General features: G+C 42.0%; 1 protein-coding gene across 1 annotated transcript in view; it reads right to left on the bottom strand.

Annotated features, from left to right (window-relative positions):
- Positions 1-21,429, bottom strand: part of TINAG (tubulointerstitial nephritis antigen) — a 128,718-nt gene that overhangs the window by 83,035 nt on the left and 24,254 nt on the right. Inside the window, exons 4-5 of the mRNA XM_056563576.1 lie at positions 13,680-13,803; positions 11,901-12,051 (exon numbers count right to left, since the gene is read on the bottom strand). Of these exons, the coding sequence (XP_056419551.1) occupies positions 11,901-12,051; positions 13,680-13,803 (275 nt within the window). The remainder of the gene's footprint in view (positions 1-11,900; positions 12,052-13,679; positions 13,804-21,429) is intronic.

Genomic DNA, 21,429 nt, shown 5'->3' with positions numbered 1-21,429 from the left:
CACCTGATGCCTGAACTGTCCAGAGTAGGAGAAAATCCCCATAGCAAACCTATGCTACTCTGGACAGTTCCTGACACGGACAGAGGTGTCAGCAGAGAGCACTGTGGACAAGACAAAAAAGAAATTCAAAAAGTTAAGAATTTCCTCTGTAGCATACAGCTGCTAAAAAGTACTAAAATGATTTAAAAAAATTAATAGAAGTTATTTACATATCTGTTTAACTTTCTGGCACCAGTTCATTTAATAAAAAAAAGTTTTCTACCTGAGTACCCCTTTAACCCCTTAAGGACCAGGCCATTTTACACCTTAGGACCAGAGCGTTTTTTGCACATCTGACCACTGTCACTTTAAACATTAATAACTCTGGAATGCTTTTAGTTATCAATCTGATTCTGAGATTGTTTTTTCGTGACATATTCTACTTTAACATAGTGGTAAAATTTTGTGGTAACTTGCATCCTTTCTTGGTGAAAAATCCCAAAATTTGATGAAAAATTTGAAAATTTTGCATTTTTCTAACTTTGAAGCTCTCTGCTTGTAAGGAAAATGGATATTCAAAATATTTTTTTATTTTATTCACATTTCCAATATGTCTACTTTATGTTTGCATCATAAAATTGACGAGTTTTTACTTTTGGAAGACATCAGAGGGCTTCAAAGTTCAGCAGCAATTTTCCAATTTTTCACAAAATTTTGAACCTCGCTTTTTTTCAGAGACCAGTTCAGGTTTGAAGTGGATTTGAAGGGTCTTCCCATTAGAAATACCCCACAAATGACCCCATTATAAAAACTACACCCCCCAAAGTATTCAAAGTGACAATCAGTAAGTGTTTTAACCCTTTAGGTGTTTCACAGGAATAGCAGGAAAGTGAAGGAGAAAATTCACAATCTTTATTTTTTACACTCGCATGTTCTTGTAAACCCAATTTTTGAATTTTTACAAGGGGTAAAAGGAGAAAATGTATACTTATTTTTGTAGCCCAATTTCTCTCGAGTAAGCACATACCTCATATGTCTATGTAAAGTGTTCGGCGGGCGCAGTAGAGGGCTCAGAAGCGAAGGAGCGACAAGGGGATTTTGGAGAGTACGTTTTTCAGAAATGGTTTTTGGGGGGCATGTTGCATTTAGGAAGTCCCTATGGTGCCAGAACAGCAAAAATTACCCACATGGCATACCATTTTGGAAACTAGACCCCTTGGGGAACGTAACAAGGAATAAAGTGAGCCTTAATACCCCACAGGTGTTTCACGACTTTTGCATATGTAAAAAAAATATTTTTTTTTTCACTAAAATGTGTGTTTCCCCCCAAATTTCACATTTTTGCAAGGGTTAATAGCAGAAAATACCCTCCAAAATTTGTAACCCAATCTCTTCTGAGTATGGAGGCACCCCATAAGTTGGCATGAAGTGCATTACGGGCTAACTACAATGCTCCGAAGAGAAGGAGTGATATTTGACTTTTTGAGAGCAAATTTTGCTTGGGGGGCATGTCGCATTTAGGAAGCCCCTATGGTGCCAGAACAGCAAAAAAAAAACACATGGCATACCATTTTGGAAACTAGACCCCTTGAGGAACGTAACAAGGAATAAAGTGAGCCTTAATACCCCACACGGGATTCACGACTTTTGCATATGTAAAAAAATATATATTTTTTTTTCACTAAAATGTGTGTTTCCCCCCAAATTTCACATTTTTGCAAGGGTTAATAGCAGAAAATACCCCCCAAAATTTGTAACCCCATCTCTTCTGAGTATGGAGGTACCCCATAAGTGGACCTGAAGTGCACTACGGGCGAACTACAATGCTCAGAAGAGGAGGAGCACCATTGAGCTTTTGGAAAGAGAATTCGTTTGGAATGATAGTCAGGGGCCATGTGCATTTACAAAGCCCCGCGTGGTGCCAGAACAGTGGACCCCCCCCCCACATGTGACCCCATTTTGGAAACTACACCCCTCACAGAATTTTATAAGTGGTGCAGTGAGCATTTACACCCCACTGGCGTTTGACAGATCTTTGGGACAGTGGGCTGTGTAAATGGAAAATTACATTTTTCATTTTCACGGATCACTGTTCCAAAAATCTGTCAGACACCTGTGGGGCGTAAATGCACACTGCGCCCCTTATTACATTACATGAGGGGTGTAGTTTCCAAAATGGGGTCACATATGGGGGGGGTCCATTGTTCTGGTACCATGGGGGCTTTGTAAACACAAGTGGCCTTCAATTCCGGACAAATTTTCTCTTCAAAATCCCAATGGCGCTCCTTCTCTTCTGAGCATTGTAGTGCACCCGCAGAGCACTTTACATCCACATATGGGGTATGTTCTTACTCAGAAGAAATTGGGTTACAAATTTTGGGGGGCTTTTTTTATTTTCCCTTGTGAAAATGAAAAATTTAGGGTGACACCAGCATTTTAGTGAAAAAAAATTTTTTTTTTTCATTTTCCCATCCAACTTTAATGAAAATTTGTCAAACACCTGTGGGGTGTTCAGGCTCACTATACCCCTTGTTACATTCCATGAGGGGTGTCGTTTCCAAAATGTGGTCACATGTCTGTATTTATTGTTTTGTGTTTATGTCAGAACCACTGTAAAATCAGCCACCCCTGTGCAAATCACCAATTTAGGCCTCAAATATACATGGTGCGCTCTCACTCCTGAGCCTTGTTGTGCGTCCGCAGAGCATTTACGCCCACATATGGGGTATCTCCGTACTCAGGAGAAATTGCGTTACAAATTTTGGGGGTCTTTTTTTCCTTTTACCTCCCGTGAAAATAAAAAGTAAAGGACAACACCAGCATGTTAGTGTAAAAAAAAATTTTTTTTTTACACTAACTGGCTGGTGCAGACCCCAACTTTTCTTTTTCATAAGGGGTAAAAGGAAAAAAAGCCCCCAAAATTAGTAACGCAATTTCTCCCGAGTACGGAGATACCCCATATGTGGCACTAAACTGTTTCCTTGAAATACGACAGGGCTCCGAAGTGAGAGAGCGCCATGCGCATTTGAGGACTAGATTAGGGATTGCACAGGGGTGGACATAGGGGTATTCTACGCCAGTGATTCCCAAACAGGGTGCCTCCAGCTGTTGCTAAACTCCCAGCATGCCTGGACAGTCAGTGGCTGTCCGGAAATGCTGGGAGTTGTTGTTTTGCAACAGCTGGAGGCTCTGTTTTGGAAACACTGCCGTACAATACGTTTTTTATTTTTTATTATGGGGACAGTGTAAGGGAGTGTATATGTTGTGTTTTACTCTTTATTATGTGGTAGTGTAGTGTTTTTAGGGTACATTCACACTGGCGGGTTTACAGTGAATTTACCGCTAGGAGTTTGCGCTGCGGTGAAAAATTTGCCACAGCCCAAACTTGAAGCAGAAAACTTACTGTAAACCTGCCCATGTGAATGTACCCTGTACGTTCACATGGGGGGGCAAACCTCCAGCTGTTTCAAAACTACAACTCCCAGCATGTACTGACAGATCGTGCATGCTGGGAGTTGTACTTTTGCAACAGCTGGAGGCACACTGGTTGGAAAACCTTCAGTTAGGTTCTGTTACCTAACTCAGTATTTTCCAACCAGTGTGCCTCTAGCTGTTGCAAAACTTCAACTCCCAGCATGTACTGATCGCCGAAAGGCATGCTGGGAGATGTAGTTATGCAACCGCTGGAGGGATCGCAACTACAACTCCCAGCATGCAGAGACAGCTGTTTGCTGTTTAGGCTTGCTGGGAGTTGCAGTTTTGCAACATCTGTAGAGCTATAGTTTAGAGACCACTGCATAGTGGTCTCCAAACTGTGGACCTCCAGATGTTGCAAAACTACAACTCCCAGCATGCCCAGACAGCAAACTACTGTCTGGGCATGCTGGGAGTTGTAGTTTTGCAAGATCTGGAGGTGCACAGTATAGAGATCACTTTGCAGTGGTCTCAAACTGTAGACCTCCAGCTGTTGCAAAACTGCAACTCCCAGCAAGCCTAAACAGCTCTCTGGGCATGCTGGGAGTTGTAGTTTTGCAACATCTGGAGGGTTACAGTTTAGAGACCACTATTGTGGTCTCAGACTGTAGCCCTCCAGATGTTGCTAAGTAACTCACCGGCTTCCGTCGGATCCAGGGAGCTGCGTCGCCGTCCTCTTTTTCCGCCGATCGTCGCCCGCTGCCGCCGCTGATCGTCGCCGCTGCCGTCGCCGCTGCCGTCGCCGATGGGTAAGTGGATCTTCGGCGCTGGTCCCTGTCGGTTTCCCCATCCTGCCCCGCCTATTGTGGGAGGGCAGGACGGGGAAACCGAAAGTAAACCCCTCCGCCCCCGATCTGCTATTGGTGGTCGCGTCTAGACCACCAATAGCAGAGATAGGAGGGGTGACAACCCTGCCACCTCACTCCTATCGCTACAGGGGGATCACGGGTGTCTAGGACACCCGCGATCCCCCTTCTATTCCGGGTCACCGGGTCACCATAGACCCGTATGACCCGGAATCGGCGCAAATCGCAAGTGTGAATTCACTTGCGATTTGCGCCGATCGCCGACATGGGGGGGTCTAATGACCCCCCTGAGCATTTGCGCGGGGTGCCTGCTGATAGATATCAGCAGTCACCCCGGCGCGATCCCCGCCCGGCGCGCGGCGGGGACCGAAATTCCCACGGGCGTACAGGTACGCCCTTGGTCCTTAAGTACCAGGGAGCAAAGGCGTACCAGTACGCCCTTGTTCCTTAAGGAGTTAAGAAGGAAAGGAAGCATGGAGTGCTCCAAAATCTCCTGGTAGACAGATGTGATGACCCTGGACATAATGAAGCACAGTGGACCAACACCAACAGATGACATGGCTCCCAAAATCATAATAATTGTGAAGGGGGGGGGGGGGGGCTTTGGGGTTTCCATGAGCTGTAAGCCATAAAAATCACAATTATGACAACTCACAGCTTGAACTCTCTTGCTTTGCATGTAATGAGCCTCTCTCATATATTAGTTTCACCTTTTAAGTTGCATTACTGAAATAAATGAACTTTGCACGATATTCAAATTTTTCGAGTTTCACCTGTATTCCCTAACTACTTCTTACCCCCCTCCTGCACTTAACAAAATGTTCTGAGCTTTAAAAGAGCTGTGCCTCACCATGCCCCGCATGCACTTCCTGAGTTTGGTCTCCTGCCAGGTCCGGAGTAGACCAAACTAACTGTTTGACTTGCGGCAGGGAACAGAACAGAGCCACCTAGAGGCCAATTTTTCAATCACATTAAAAACCATATTAAGGCTGAGAATTTAAACAGCAAGTAAATAGCAAAGGGTCTAATAATCACATGAGAAACAATATATTAAAGGTTTAGTTTAGTGACATTTATAACACTGTCTTGGTACCCTAAATCCCTGTATAATACTGTTAAGTCACTGAGTGAATCCATGAGCTTTTTAACTGTTTTTAAGGCTAATTTAAAGAGGTACTACAGTGGAAAACAAATGTTTTCAAATCAACTTGTGTCAGGAAGTTATACAGATTTGTAAATTACTTCTATTTAGAAATCTTAATCCTTCCAGTACTTATCAGCTGCTGTATACTACAGAGAAAGTTGTGCAATTCTTTCCATTCTGACCACATCGCTCTCTGCTGCCACTTCTGTCTGTGTCAGGAACTGTCCCTGGCAGGAGAGGTTTTCTATGGAGATTTGCATTGCTCTGGACAGTTCCTGACACAGACAGAGGTGTCAGTAGACAGAGGTGTCAGTAGAGAGCACTGTGGTCAGACTGGTAAGAACTACACAACTTCCTCTGAAGCATACAGCAGCTGATAAGTACTGGAAGGCTTAAGATTTTTAAATAAAAGTAATTTACAAATCTGATAATCTTTCTACAGCTAGTGGATTTGAAAACATTTATTTTCCACTGGAGTACCCCTTTGATGTCAAAGTTACAGCAACATATATGGCTATGGGTAAACGAATGGTACCCATGGTAACTAGCAACTTGTTTTAAAAAACACTGCACTAATCGATATTGTATGCTTTTTAAAATGTGTATCACAATGTAACATCTACCTCACTGGGCTCAGAAGCTTGCCCAGTGAGAAAGGAGTTAAGTGGCAATGTTGGGTATGCCTGTTGGACCATATGACTGTGGAGCCACAGGCCCAGCTCAAGAGCAGAATCTGGAGGATTGTGCATCAAATCTGGTGCACCTTTTACTCTTCAGGGAGAAAACCCATAGGGGGAGATCTATCAATGTTGTTGTTGGTAGACGTTTTTTGTAGATCATTTTGGTTGGTCTAAATTTGGAGCAATTTCTCCAAATTTATCAAACTTGTTCAAGCCCCATGATAAATTTCGTGCAATGGTCTAAATCTCCTCAAAGTTCTATTTGTAGACCTGTTCTACACCTCACAGGAATAGTGGTGTATCCTGGACGCTCGGCTTTTGTTCTATTGTTTTTCAGGATTCCACTGAGGTTTTTTTTTTGTCCACCAGCAAAAACGCCTGAAAAACGGTCCCAGCTTTTCCTACATTTTGGTAATTTTTCTTGGGGGAGATTTATCAAAAACTGTACAGAGGAAGAGTAGTGCAGTTGCCCATGGCAACCAATCAGATTGCTTCTTTACAAAAATGAAAGGAGCAATCTGATAGGTTGCTATGGGCAACTGCACCGCTCTTCCTCTACATAGGTTTTGATTAATCTCTCCGCTTGTGTTTTTTCTGGCATTTTTGCTGATGTGCGGAAACAAACATTTTTGTACCCTGTGTGCATTTTTTTCACTGCAGGTACTACTCCAGGGGTCAGATGCAGAGTGCCCGCCCCACGGAGTGTAAGGAGTGATGTACAGCATATACATATACAGGGTGCAGAGCATCACTACTTACCTCCGCCCGCTGTATAGTATACAGGGGTGCATAGTGTACCCATGTATACTATACAGGAGCCCAGCAAGGAAAGAGTTAACCCACACTGCAGCTCTGAGTTAAATCTTTGTGCGCTCTCCTGTATATACAGCCATCTATAGATGACTGTATATACAGGATACAGTAGGCAGACAAGAACAATTGGAGGCTCCCTGTTACACACTGCAGTATGGGCGCACTCCCCAGGTGAGATCGCAAATGATGTCCTTTTTTTTCTCATTTCAGATACGTGAATGGGGAGGACTACGTCAGATTCAGTGTATTGCGATGATGACCAGCTTTTTTTTTTATGTCAATAAAAGGTTTAATGAGGGCTGTGTGGGGAGTGTTTTTTTTATTTTTAAATACATTTTTTTTTTTAATGCCAGGCTTAGCGTTAGCCACAAAAACAGCTAGCGCTAACCCCCAATTATTACCCCGTTACCCACCGCCACAGGGTTGCCGGGAAAAGCCAGTACCAACAGGCCTGGAGTGTCAAAAATAGCGCTCCTGGCTGGGGTTATTTAGGTTGGGGAGAGCCAGTAACAATGGTCCTCGCCCACCCTGGTAACGTTAGGCTGTTGCTGATTGGTTGGTATCTGACTGACACTGAAAATATGGGGAACCACACACTTTTTTTTATTACAAAAAAAAACAACACATAGGCTTCCCCATATTTTCAGTGTCAATCAGACACCAACCAATCAGCAACAGCCTGACATTACCAGGATGGGCGAGGACCATTGTTACTGGCCCTCCCCAGCCTAAATAACCCCAGCCTGTTACCGCCTAAGCCAAGGAGCGCTATTTTTGATGCTCCGGGCCTGTTGGTAACGGCTCTTCCCGGCACCCCTGTGGCGGTGAGTACCGGGGTAATAATTGGGGGTTAGCGCTAGCTGTTTTCGGGGCTAACGCTAAGCCCAGCTTAGTAATAGATTCCCTCTACAAGACGGCTTCCACTACTAAGCCTGAAATTTCAATTATAAAAAACACAACACATGAAATAAAAAATGGATTTAAAAAAACACTCCCCCACAGCCCTCGTTAACCCTTTTATTGACATTAAAAAAATGCTAGTCATCGTCACACTCCACCGAATCTCAGGTAGTCCTCTGCATTCACTTATCTGAAATGACATTTTTGGCACTCTCCCCTGGGTAGAGCGCACATAATGCAGTGTGTTCCTAAAGAGGGAGCCTTCAATTGTTGCTAAACTACAACTCCCATCATGGGGGCTGTAGGTAAACAACAGCTGGAGTCTCCCTGTTTGGGAACACACTGCCAAAAAGGCTCTGTTCCCATTATGCAAAACGCATAATGAGAACAGAGCCATACTTACCACCCTGGCTTCAGGCCTGGACTGTGAAGCTCCGCCCCCTAATGATGTCATCACTAGGGGGCAGGGGCGGAGAAGTTGCAAGGGGTCTCAAGAGTGAGACCCCTGAGATCCGTCAGTCTGCCCTTGGACTACTACTCCCATCATGGGAAATTTTGTGTCCCATGATGGGAGTAGTTGTAGTACCGCAGTGCTGAGGGATGGCTCTTACACATCCCCCAGCTGCGAAACTGTATTGTGACTGTTATGACTACTACTCCCATCATGGACAGATTCTGTCAATGATGGGAGTTGTAGTCCTCGGGCTGAAGGACAGATCGCAGCAGGTCATTCTCCAGAGACCCGCTGCGATCTGCATTTATTAACTTAAAAAGCCAGCGGCAACGCTGCACTCCCCTCCCCCCCCTCCTCCTGTATACAGATGTCACGATTCATAATCCCCGCCGCCGGGAGAGGGGAGCTCTGATTGGTGGAAAGCTATTCATCACTATACACCAATTACAGCTCCTGTCTTCTGGCGGGGATTATGAATTGTGACAGGTCTATACAGGGGAGCGAGTGGAGCCGCTTCTACAGTATATAATTGTTATGTGTACTGTACCCCCCCCCCAGACTAATACTGACCCCTTCTATAGTGAGCGCTGGGACCGCTGTGTGATTGACAGGTCCCCAGCGCAAGTGTCCGGCCCCACTGACCTTTATATGTTATAAATCTTTATGATACACACTGCCCGTCCTCCTCTTCATTCTTCTCATACCAGAGACGAGCGGCTTCTGTATCATAGTCTATAGACAGAGCGCCCCCTCCCGGCCTCCACACTGCACGGGGCTGGGGCCAGACAACGGCAGGGGGCGCTCTGACTATAGTGAAAGCAGAAGCCGCGCGTCTCCGGTATCAGAAGAATGAAGAGGAGGACGGGCAGTGTGTATCATAAAGATTTATAACATATAAAGGTCAGTGGGGCCGGACACTAGCGCTGGGGACCTGTCAATCACACAGCGGTCCCAGCGCTCACTATAGAAGGGGTCAGTATTAGTCTGGGGGGGGGGGTACAGTACACATAACAATTATATACTGTAGAAGCGGCTCCACTCGCTCCCCTGTATAGACCTGTCACAATTCATAATCCCCGCCAGAAGACAGGAGCTCTGATTGGCTAATAGTGGTGAATAGCTTTCCACCAATCAGAGCTCCCCTCTCCCGGAGGCGGGGATTATGAATCGTGACATCTGTATACAGGAGCCGGCGGCAGCGCAGTGGAGCCGCATATACCGCCGGCTTTTTAAGTTAATAAATGCAGATCGCAGCGGGTCTCTGGAGAATGACCTGCTGCGATCTGTCCTTCAGCCCCAGGACTACAACTCCCATCATGGACAGAGTCTGTCCATGATGGGAGTAGTAGTCCTAACAGTCACAATAGAGTCCCGCAGACAGGGGATGTGCGTCTCTCAGCGCTCCGGTACTACAACTACTCCCATTATGGGACAGATTCTGTCCCATGATGGGAGTAGTTGTAGTACTGCAGTGCTGAGAGACGGCTCCTGCATCCCCCACCTGCATCTTCCACCGTCTGCCATTTTCTACGAGTCCTTGCTAGCACTCTTAGGTTTAGACTACTTTTCTTGCAAAAAAGCGCAATTGCGCAAAAAAAAACATCTACTTTTTTTTTGCGCAATTGATAAATACCAGTCCACTGGATTAGTTGGTGTACGGTAGACCAAACTGGTGACAACTTTAGAAAACTGTCCACCAAAAAAAACGCAGCTCTATGCAAAAAAAGCGCAATTGCGCAAAATTTGTAGACGTGAAAAATGGTCTAAATGCAATGATACATGTCCCCCATAGAGAGTAGGAGTTTCAGGTCCAATACAGTAAACCAGTTTTTCTCAACCAGTATTACTCCAGTTGTTGCAACTCTCGGAAGTCGTAATTTTGCAACAGCTTGAGGCACACTTGTTGTGAAACACTGCAGTAAACTGTAATGTGCTATACATTGCCACTTACAGTGCCTCGTAAAAGTATTCACCCCCCCCCCCCCCCCTTGACTTTTTTTTCGTATTTTGTTGCCTCACAACCTGGAATTAACATGGATTGTTTGAGGATTTTGATCATTTATTTTACAGAACATACCCACAACTTTGAAGATGTTTTTATTTATTTTCTATTTATTTATTGTGAAGCAAACAACAATTAGGACAAAATAACAGAAAAGTCAATGTGCATAGCTATTCACCACCCTAAAGTCAATACTTTGTAGAGCTACCTTTGGTGGCAATCACATTTCCAAGTCGCTTTGGATAAGTCTCGATGAGGTTGCCCCATCTTACCTCTGGGATTTTTGCCCATTCCTCCTTGCAAAACTGCTCCAGCTTCTTCAAGTTGGATGGTTTGCGCTTGTGAACAGCAATCTTTAAGTCTGACCACAGATTTTCAATTGGATTGAGGTCTGGGCTTTGACTAGGTCATTCCAATACATTTACATGTTTCCCTTTAAACCAATCAAGTGTTGCTTTAGCAGTGTGTTTGGGGTCATTGTCCTTCTGGAAGGTGAACCTTCGTCCTAGCCTCAAATCATGCACAGAGTGCTACATATTTTACTCAAGAATATTTAGCACCATCCATCTTTCCCTCAACTCTGACCAGTTTCCCAGTCCCGGCATCTGAAAAACATCCCCACAGCATGATGCAGCCACCACCATGTTTTACTGTGGGGATGGTGTTATTTGGGTGAAGTGATGTGTTGGGTTTGCGCCAGACATAGCGTTTTCTTTGATGGCCGAAAAGTAAAATTTTAGTCTCATCAGACCAGAGCACCTTCCTCCATACATTTTGGGAGTCTCCCACATGCCTTTTCGCAAACTCGAAATGTGCCTATTTGTTTTTAGCTGAAAGTAATGGCTTTCTTCTGGCCCTTCTGCCATAAAGCCCTACTCTGTGGAGCATACGGCTTATTGTCATCCTATGTACAGATACTCCAGTCTCTGCTGTCGAACTCTGCAGCTCCTCCAGGGTTACCTTAGGTCTCTGTGCTGCCTCTCTGATTAATGCCCTTCCTGCCCGGTCTGTGAGTTTTGGTGGGCGGCCGTCTCTTGGCAGGTTTGCTGTTGTGCCATGTTCTTTCCATTTGGTTATGATAGATTTGATGGTGCTCCTGGGGACCATCAAAGATTTGGATATTTTTTTATAACCTAATCCTGACTTGTATTTCTCAACAACATTGTCCATTACTTGGAGAGTTACTTGGTCTTCATGGCAGTGTTTGGTTACTGATGCCTCTTGCTTAGGTAGCGCAGCCTCTGGGGCCTTTAAAAAAAAAGTTGTGTATATGTAATGACAGATGTCACAGGTGGACATCATTTCACTAATTATGTGACTTCTGAAGGTAATTGGTTGCACCAGAGCTTTTTATGGGCTTCCTAACAAAGGGGGTGAATACATACGCACATGCCAATTTTCTGTTTTCTATTTCTAAACAATAGCTTTATTTATATATTTTTCTCATTTCACTTTACCAACTTAGCTCCTGGCCAATGATGTCAATGGGTAGGTTGGTTTTCTGTAGATAAATTCACTAAATGAAATTTGCAGTTAAAGAAGATATCTTTAGCATATACATAAAGTGTAAAACGTATAAATATGTTTGATCTTCAAGTAAAGTATGGAATAAAGCATGAAGGTATGACAAAATAATCCTAATATTTACCCACGTTTTCTCAGGAACCACCAAGCACCATCTATGTGTCCTCCTCTACAGCCATACTGATTGTGAACATTGCAAGAGATCAAATCCTGAGGAGACAGATTTGCAGTGTGAAGACCTTGAGAGTGTATGGCAACTCGATCTGCTGCAACACCTGTAATTGAAACCATGTACATTAAAACAAGAAAATGATGTTTTTATAGATGAAAATACTAAGTAATGTTTACAGAATGTAGAAATATATCTGGATAAAAAAGGAATGGAATCAGCATTAAAAAACAGAGCTTATTTAATCAAAAACTGCACCACATTTGTCCTCAGGTAGGGTGTGGTTTCGCAGCTCTGTCCCATTAAAGTGACGAGAGCCAAGCTGTAATACCACACACAACCTGAGGAAAGCTGTGGTGCAGTTTTTGGAAGAAATTAGCAATTTTTTAACCCCTTAAGGACACAGCCCATTTGGGCCTTAAAGGATTACTCAGTTAGAAAACAATTTTTTTCTTATCAACTGGTTCCAGAAAGTTAAACGAATTTGTAAATTACTTCTTTAAAACAATCTTAATCCTTCCAGTACTTATCAGCTGATGTATACTACAGAGGAATTTTAGTTGTTCTTTTCTGTTTGACTACTGTGCTCTCTGCTGACACCTGTTGTCTGTGTAAGGAACTCCCCAGAGTAGAAGCAAATCCCCATAGCAAACTTCTTCTACTCTGGACAGTTCCTGACATGGACACAGGTTTTGTCTTGGCTCTGTGCTTAGGGCCATTGTCTTGTTGAAAGGTGAATCTTTGGCCCAATCTGAGATCCAGAACACTCTAAAACAGGTTTTCAATAAAAATATCTCTGTACTTTGCTTTAATCATCTTTACCTCAACCTAAGCCATTCTACCTTTCCCAGCCCTGCCCCCTATGCACACTCCTTCCCTCCATGGTATGATGATGCGACCAGCATACTTCACTGTAGAGATGGTATTGGGCTAATGATGAGTAGGGATTTGTTTCTTCCACGCACGAGGCCAGAAAATCTTGTTTCTCACAGTCATTTAGGTGTTTCTTTTTTTTTTACAAACTCCAGACAAGCTGGGTCTTTTTCTGAGGAGATCCTTCTTTCTGGCTTCTTTGCCATAAAGCCCAGATTGGTGAAGTGCTTCAGTGATGGTGGACCTTCTTGAAATTTATCCCATCTGCCCACAAGATCTTTGGATCTAAGCCCGAGGGACCATAGGGTACAAAGCTCCATCTCTTTGGTGGGCAGCCATCTCTAGGAAGAGTCCTGGCTGCTCCAACTACTTCTATTAAGGAATTATGGATGCCCCTATACTCTTGGGAATGTTCAGTGCAGCAGACATTTTTTTTTAACCCTTGTTTCCACACAATTCTGTCTCTAAGCTCTACAGGCAGTTGTTTCCTACTTATGACCGGTTTTTGCTTTAAAATGCATTGTTAGCTATGAGACCTTATATATAGACAGGGGTGTGTCTTTCCGAATTATGTCCAATCAACTGAATTTGGGTAACATCTCAAAGATGATTTAAGAGAAATAGGAGGCCCCCAGAGATAAATTTGAAATGTTTTAGCAATGGGTCAGAATACTTAACTAAAATTCAGTTTCTACATTCTCATTATGAGGTAGTGAGTGCAGAATCATTGGGGAAAAATAGATTTTTTTTCTTTCAGTGCAAGGTAACAACACAATAAACTGTGAAAAAACTTTGTAAATGCATTGTTTAATTATAAAATAAACAAATATGTAGAATAAAATAAAGGAATATCCATATTACTTGCTGTAGAAAATGCCCATGATGCAGCACAATTCTTTTGATCCAAAGGTCTGTGGATGTAGTCAGGCCATTTATATGAAGCTATGAAAAACTCTGGAAATTCTTCATCCGGAGATACGCGATGCTAAATACAAAAGTTTTAGAGTTTAGAATGTAATAGTTTGTAAAAAAAAAAAAAAAAAAACATTTATTCTTAGAATGTATTTTCAAATTTTTTGTTATATATGTAAACTATCTACTGTAATTTGAAATATTTCCAATGACATTTCTAGTGTAAAAAGTTATCTTTAATTAATAATAGTGTCTCGTTTTTCCACTACTTCCTAAAACAATCCAGAAAGGAGAAAATGGATAACATTATGTGAAGACTAAATCCAAATATCACTTGGTGAGGTGAGGTCAAGAGACATTCAACATAAAACAGCAAAAAGTGTATTTTTTTTTATTTTGGCTAAATAACTGGTAAATATGGGCAGTATCACTTTATGTGAGTCTAGACGAGGGGTAGGCAACGTTTTGGTGGTGCTGTGCCAACATTTTTTTTCAAGGTCACTTGGTGTGCTGGCAATATGGGAGTGGTTTATTGTGGGTGGAGTTTGTAGGGTGTGGCTTGTCACACAATATATATATATATATATATATATATATATATATATATATATTTTATTTTATTTTTTTCCATATGTTTCCAATTTATTGTCCCTGCTGTAGGGGCCTTATAGTGAAGAAAATAGAGGGAGGGGATTGCCACAACAGCCAATAAAGTTTTCGTTCAGCACAGATAACCATTTTAATTCAGAACTGCATAATACAGACTCCAGAATCAGACCCCACCATACTACAGATCCTACTGTAATACAGACCCCAGAATCAGATCCCACCATAATACAGGCCCCAGAATCAGACCCCACAGTAATACAGACCCCAGAATTAGTCAACACCATAATACAGATCCCAGAATCAGACTCCACTGTGATACAGACCCCAGAATCAGACCCCACCATAATACAGACCCCAAAATCAGACCCCACTGTAATACAGACTCCAGAATCAGTCCCCACCATAATACAGACCCCAGAAAAAGACCCCACCACATTACAGACCTCAGAATCACCCCCCTGCATAACAGGGACCCCAGAAACACTGCCCTGCATTATATACAGACCATTGTACAGACCTAGAATAACCCCCATGTCTATTACAGACCCCAGAATTACACTTATGGGGGGACTTGTAGATGACACACTTATGGGGATCCGTAGATAACACTCATGGGGGATCTGTGAATGACACACTGTTAAGGGAATCTGTGAATGACACACTGTTATGGGGATCTATAGACTGACAGAGACCAGAGCCAAATCTATTCCATGGAAATATACAGAAGACTTACTGATCTTAAGCAGTGACCCTTGACCTGCCCTCCTCCAGCCACCTCACAGCGGAGCATGGCAGCTGAATGAGGTGACAGGAGGAAAGGAGAAAAAACTCTCCCTGAAGATGTTCCTGGTCTGCACAGCAATAACTAACTAGGCAGGGAGAGGGAGGAGAGGGGGTGCAGATCAGCTGAAGAATGATCGGATGATCGGATCCCTGCGTGTCTGCTGCGTGTCATCCGATCATGCATTTTATATGCCGCACTGCAGCAGATGCCGTGATCTGTATTGATCACAGCATCTGAGGGGTTAATGGCAGGCATCAGCATGATAGCTGATGTCTGCCATTACCGGTGGGTCCCTGGCTGCTGAAAGCAGCCGGGACCTGCCGTGCATGATGCGAGGACCAGTCTGGTGCTCTCGGTCATGTACATGATGTAAATGTGCGTCATGGTGCGCTAAGTACCACCGCACCATGACGTGCATTTACGTCCAATGTCATTAATGGATTAAAACTCTGTCATGACCCAGCAATTTATTTATTTTTTTTGGCTCACGTTTTTTTTGTCTCCTCACATTCTAAGACCCATAACTATTTTATTTTTCCACTGCTAAAGTTTCATTAGGGCTACTTTTTTGTGGAACAAGTTGGACTTTTCATGGGAACACTTTATTTTATGATATAATGTATTACATAGTGAGAAAAAAAATATATGTATGGCTAAATAAAAAAAATTTGAATTGTACAATTTTGGGGGGCAATATTTTTTTTAACAAAAGGGTATATATGACATGCTATCTTTATTATGTGGGTGAGTACAATTCTAATAATACCAAACTTGGATAATTTTGGTTTCATTTTAAGATAATAAATTGAAAACTTGAAAAAGAAAAAAGAAAGTTTGTTCAATGCCATGTTATGACCCCTATAAAATTTTTTATTTTTAAACCTGCAGAGCTATGTTAGGGTTTTTATTTTTTTTGTGCCATGAGCTGTAGTTTCTATTGTGCCACTTTTGCATATATGTGGCTTTTTGTTACATTTCTTTTTTGGGATGTGATGGGACCAGAAATCAGTGATTTTAGTGCTTGGAATTTGTTTGCATTTACTCATTTCACCGTGCAGCAACAGAAACATCATAATTTAAATAGTTCAGACAATTTCACACACAGTGATACCAGATATGTTTTGCTTTTTTTAAATATGTTTTTTTTAATATAAAAAATGGTAAAAGGGGGGTAATTAGAATATTTATTGGGGGGGGGGTTATATTTTTTAAAACATATTTATATTTTTTTTTCACACATTTTTTGACACCCCGGTGATTCACCGAGAATCAGGAATAACGGGTAAGTACCCATTTTTCCCCACCAACCCATCAACAGCATGTGATTAGATAGCAGTGGGGATCTTCGGGTTATAATGTGGACGCAACCGGCGAGCCGACGCAACCGGCGAGCCATATTCCCCTCACTCGACCCATGACGTACCAATATGTCATAGATTGGGAAGGGTTTAACTATATTATATAAAAAGTTTTTGCAAATTACAGTGCCAATTTAAGCATATTGCCCATGCTCATGCAAATAATATTAACCTGCCTTACAGCCCTGTCGGATTATTCTGGTATATATCAAACTGGGGGGTTTCATTCTCTTTTACACAGAGTTTATATAACCTCCATGTTATGTTTATTGAACATATAATTTTGGGATTATCAACATAATTGGGAATATAGGCTGGCATGTGAATATTAATGGAAACACAAAATATCATTTTTTTTTACATTATCTGCAATTCGTGTTGTTTAACATTTGTTATAATTCCATAAGCAGATAACGGAAATGTGTAGTTTTCTTGACCACATAATGATTAAAGCGTACCCGTCAGATCCAACAAAAAAAACCTGTTTTTTTTAAATATATCACTCAGTATCTAATCCTGACCATGTGTCTAGCACCTTTATTTATTTTAATTTTTTTATTACTATATTTCACTAGTCGGATTTCCTCTCAAAGGGAGGGGGTGTGGCCTCACTGTTCAGGTGTCCGCCCCCTCCCTCAGTATGCTGTCTGCTCACATCTCCCCTAGCATTAGCAAAACTACAACTCCCAGCTTGTCCTCACTGACAGTAGCGGGACACAAGCTGACAGTGGGAGGATTTTTCTTCCAGCTGTCAGCCTTCACTCACAGCTGTCAATCAAGGAAGTGTGTCCATGACGCATGGACACAGCAGGACTAGTACATGTCCAAGCAGGCAGGGGAGGCAGTTGTTTGACTGTCTTTTTCAGTATGAAATACTGAAAATGTTCTAATGAAAGCAAGTGCAAAACTTTTGAATGCTTTACAACATATCAAAAGTTTTTGTATCTGACAGTGCCCATTTAAGAATTTTCTGAAATAACTTTTTATAACTTTAATGTCTAGCAAGTGAAAAAAACAGGGACTTGTTCAACAGTTATTATATTCTAACTAACGTTCTCATATCAGCTTTATTTTTCCATCATTGTGGCACTGTATGCTTTATAAGCAATGAAACTTAAAGAAGAAAACATCAATAATGTATTAGTGTGTAAATGTTTATGACCTTTTTCTACAGAAACTCATCTTTGCTCGCCTGAAATAGCATTGTGACTCATTGTTCAATGTCCCATTAATATTAGATAGCGTTCTATTTTCATTTTACTGTTATCTACAACCTATGTATATCGGTGTGAAAAGTACAATTATGTGAATGGTTCAAGCTACATACAGCAGAAAGCAGCATTCATCTGCCTCGGGATCCTGGAAGTGTTCTGGATCCCGAGTAGCAGCGGCGATGGCCCTTTACCCGGCCGGACCCTTGGACAACATCCGTATGGTCCGGCCGGTCAGTCTGCCCCTGCTGGAGCTTAATCCAATGCCAGCAATTTAACTGTTTAAATGCCACAATTGAAGCATTTAGACAGTTCTGTGGCAAATTAGAACTCCCATGATGAAATCAAGCCTCTGTGCATACTGTGACTGATTTACTGATACACTCTGCCACAGGAAGGCTGTATCAGTAGAGTGCCAATAGAGTGCTACAGTTTTAAATAAATTCACTGCATATACATTGCATAGATAATTTTAAGCAATTAAAAATGCCCATAAGGGACTTAAAATTGTTCTTTTTAAAAAGCTATATAAAAATACATTTAAATATAAAAAATAATGTAGACTAAAAAACAACATATTTAGTTTCATTGTGTGCAAAATATTCTGAACTATTTAATTAAAACTTAATTCCTAAGTCAATTCCACTAAAATGGGATGCATTAAAATGTGTTCTAAGGGGTATCTTTATAGAATATGGTAACAGAATAAAAAAGAACCTTCCCAACAACTGACAAAAGACTCTCTTCTGCCACGCCGTTCACCGTACGGGATCAATAACATGGCGGCAGGAAGCTAACTAAGCTCCGCCCCCCCTCCAACCTCGTGAGCCACACCAGGCGATGTTGTGGAGCCTGGCGAGAGCCGGACTGCGGGAGAGAGATTACCCCCTTAGGATCTTTACTCCATGATGCGAGCCCAGACACAGTGAGCCCCAAGCGGCGGACCCCCTGAGAAGTAATGCTTAGCCTCGGCACTCACCTTGCCAGGTGGGAGAGGAGGCGGAGAGGACGAGAGAGTCGTGCTGAGCAGCCCAGGCTGGGCGCAGTTGCGGGAAGAGGACTGTGGTGGCAGGCGCTTCCAGGTCCCTTTGAAGGCATCTGCAGTGGGGAGAGCCTGGAGCGCAGAGAGAGGAGGGTCATGACATGCAGTATAGAGGCCAGCTGAGAGACCCAGAGGTCACATGGGGGCTGCAAAGGTAATGCGGGTGGGCCTGGACAGCACAGTCAGCACACACAGAAAGGTAGAGCCGGCCGGACCTGGTGTGGAGGAGAGCAGCGGGGGGACAGCGAACTCCCTACAGCAATAATCACTCCAACCGTCAGGAGAGCACGGTAGGGAGGAGAAGCGGACTGTGACATGAGGGACAACAACCTACAGGATGGGTGAGACCGCTCTTTGCTTGTGGTCTTAAGGGAGTATTCAGGCTTACTCATTGTACTGTCCTAATAACCTGAAATAATTGCCTGACAAAAGTCATTAAATCTTGTATGCCACTAAGTCACACATTAAGTCTATTTTACCCCCTTCTCCATTTGGGAGAGCTGTAAAAACTAGACAATTAATAAATGGGATATATTTGGAGTGGACTCAAAATGACTACTGCTAGGATATGACAACTTAACTTTATGCAGTTTGTGGCAAGGACATAATTTATTGTGCTTATAATTACTTTGTAATTACCGGTATGCGGGGAAAAGAGGCGTATAATATAATATACAGCTGTCAGTTATAGAATTAAGATGCCTCCAAAAAGGAAGTCCACAAGTCCAGTAAAAGATAATAGGAATACAGGGAGAATGGACAAATATATGGCATCACCAATTTTGTCTTTGAAAAATTAGCAGGGAAAGCAAAATGCACGGGAAAATGTTATGGAGGAGGACGAGGAAACAGTGATAATAAAAGTAATACTGGAGGCAATAGGGAAATGCAATACATCTTTGAGGGATTAGCGGATCAGATAGAAAACTCAGGGAACGATGCAAGGAAATGTAGGAAAGAGTGTCGGATTTACAGGATGAAATGCAGATATTGAAAAAAAAAAAAAGGTATAAACAAGCCAGAAGGGAATCAAATTTTTACTGAGAAAATAATAGAGATGGAGGATAGCTCTAGAAGAGGGAATTTGAAAATGATGGGCCTGCTGGAGGGGGCGGAAGGGAAGGACCCGGTGGGCTTCTTACAAAAATGGATAATTGGGGAATCTGGAGGGGGAAATTTGCCCCCCTCATTTGGTATTGAGAGAGCACACAGGGTTTCAATGCGACCGCTCCCACCGGGTAGTAAGCCCAGAACGTTATTGATAAAATTATTAAATGAAGGAGATAGGGAAAGGATTATGCGAACATTGAGAGACAAGAATAATGCAACCTATAACAACAATAGGATAATGTATTCCCGATTACTCATTTGAGACACAGAAAAAACGCATAGCCTTCAAGAAACATTGGACAGTTCTTGACACAGACAGAGGTGTCAGCAGAGAGCACTGTGGAAAGAAAAAAAAAGAAATCCAAAAACAAAAGAACTTTCTCTGTAATATACAGCCACTAATAAGTACTGGAAGAATAAAGATTTTTTAATAGAAGTAATTTACAAATCTGTTTCACTTTCTGGCACCAGTTGATTAAAAAAAATTTTTTTCCACCGAAGTACCCCTTTAAACAGATAATTTAAACAAATAAACAGAACATTATTTTTCAACATCATTAGCGCAGGGGATTTTTTGGATGACTAAAATAAAATTAGTTCAGTACCTCCAAAACCTATAAAGGAGTGCCCAAGACTGCCACATAATTTTAATAGGGGTAAATGAAATTACCTTTCCCTAGATTAAGAAGGCAATATTACCACTTAGAGAACTAATAAAAGAAAATGAAGACTATTGCTAGGATATTTTCAACTGAGGGGATATATAAACTCATTCATCAGAAAAGATAAACAATGTATATCCCTGACCCCTTTTGAGGATCTGTGTAGAGCGGAGGGAACTCGGAGTGATCTTCTATTTAACATATATGAGGCATATGTATAATAAAAACCAGAAAAGGTTATGTATCGTAATCGCGAATTCGAATATGGCCTATGCCGCTCAACACTAATCATTACTGCATGGAAAATGGGCAAGAGACAAAGCAGTAGAGATAACTGATATTGGTTGGCAGAAATCAAAAGTTTTAACACACAAGCTGTCCATAAAATATTAACGCAGTGGTACTTGACACCAGTTAAGTTCAATAAATATTTTCTTACAACATCTAATTTATGCTGGAAATGTGGTATGCTGCCATGGACTCTGCTACATGTTTTTTGGGGATGTAAAGGAGAAAATAACCTTTGGAAGGAGATAATTGATTTATATAATCATGTGTTTAGATCCGAGATATAACCAATCCCAACAATAGTCTTACTTTCAATCTTTCCAAAATCTATGAAAAATAGCAGGAGAAATATATTGGATTTTTTTTTTTTTATAGCAACTAGGCAAATAATACCAAGACTTTGGAAATCAATATACCCTCCCACAAGACTGGAATAGATGGAGGCTATGGATTTTCTACAAAGGATGGATGAGCTCCAAATATCAGATAATGACCAAAATAATGATCTGTGAAATTGGCTGAATGGGAAAAATACAGGGAATTTCAAGTTTTGTTGAACACTGGATCTATAAGCGGTTGATGGACCACTCTAGGATAACACTCTATCCTAGTGTGCCTTTCATTTTGTGACATGT

This window comes from Hyla sarda, chromosome 3 (assembly GCF_029499605.1).
Source record: "Hyla sarda isolate aHylSar1 chromosome 3, aHylSar1.hap1, whole genome shotgun sequence".
In the NCBI taxonomy this organism is placed as follows: Eukaryota; Metazoa; Chordata; class Amphibia; order Anura; family Hylidae; genus Hyla; species Hyla sarda.
The sequence above is the reverse complement of the archived record's forward strand: the minus strand, read 5'-3'. Positions and strand labels throughout refer to the sequence as shown.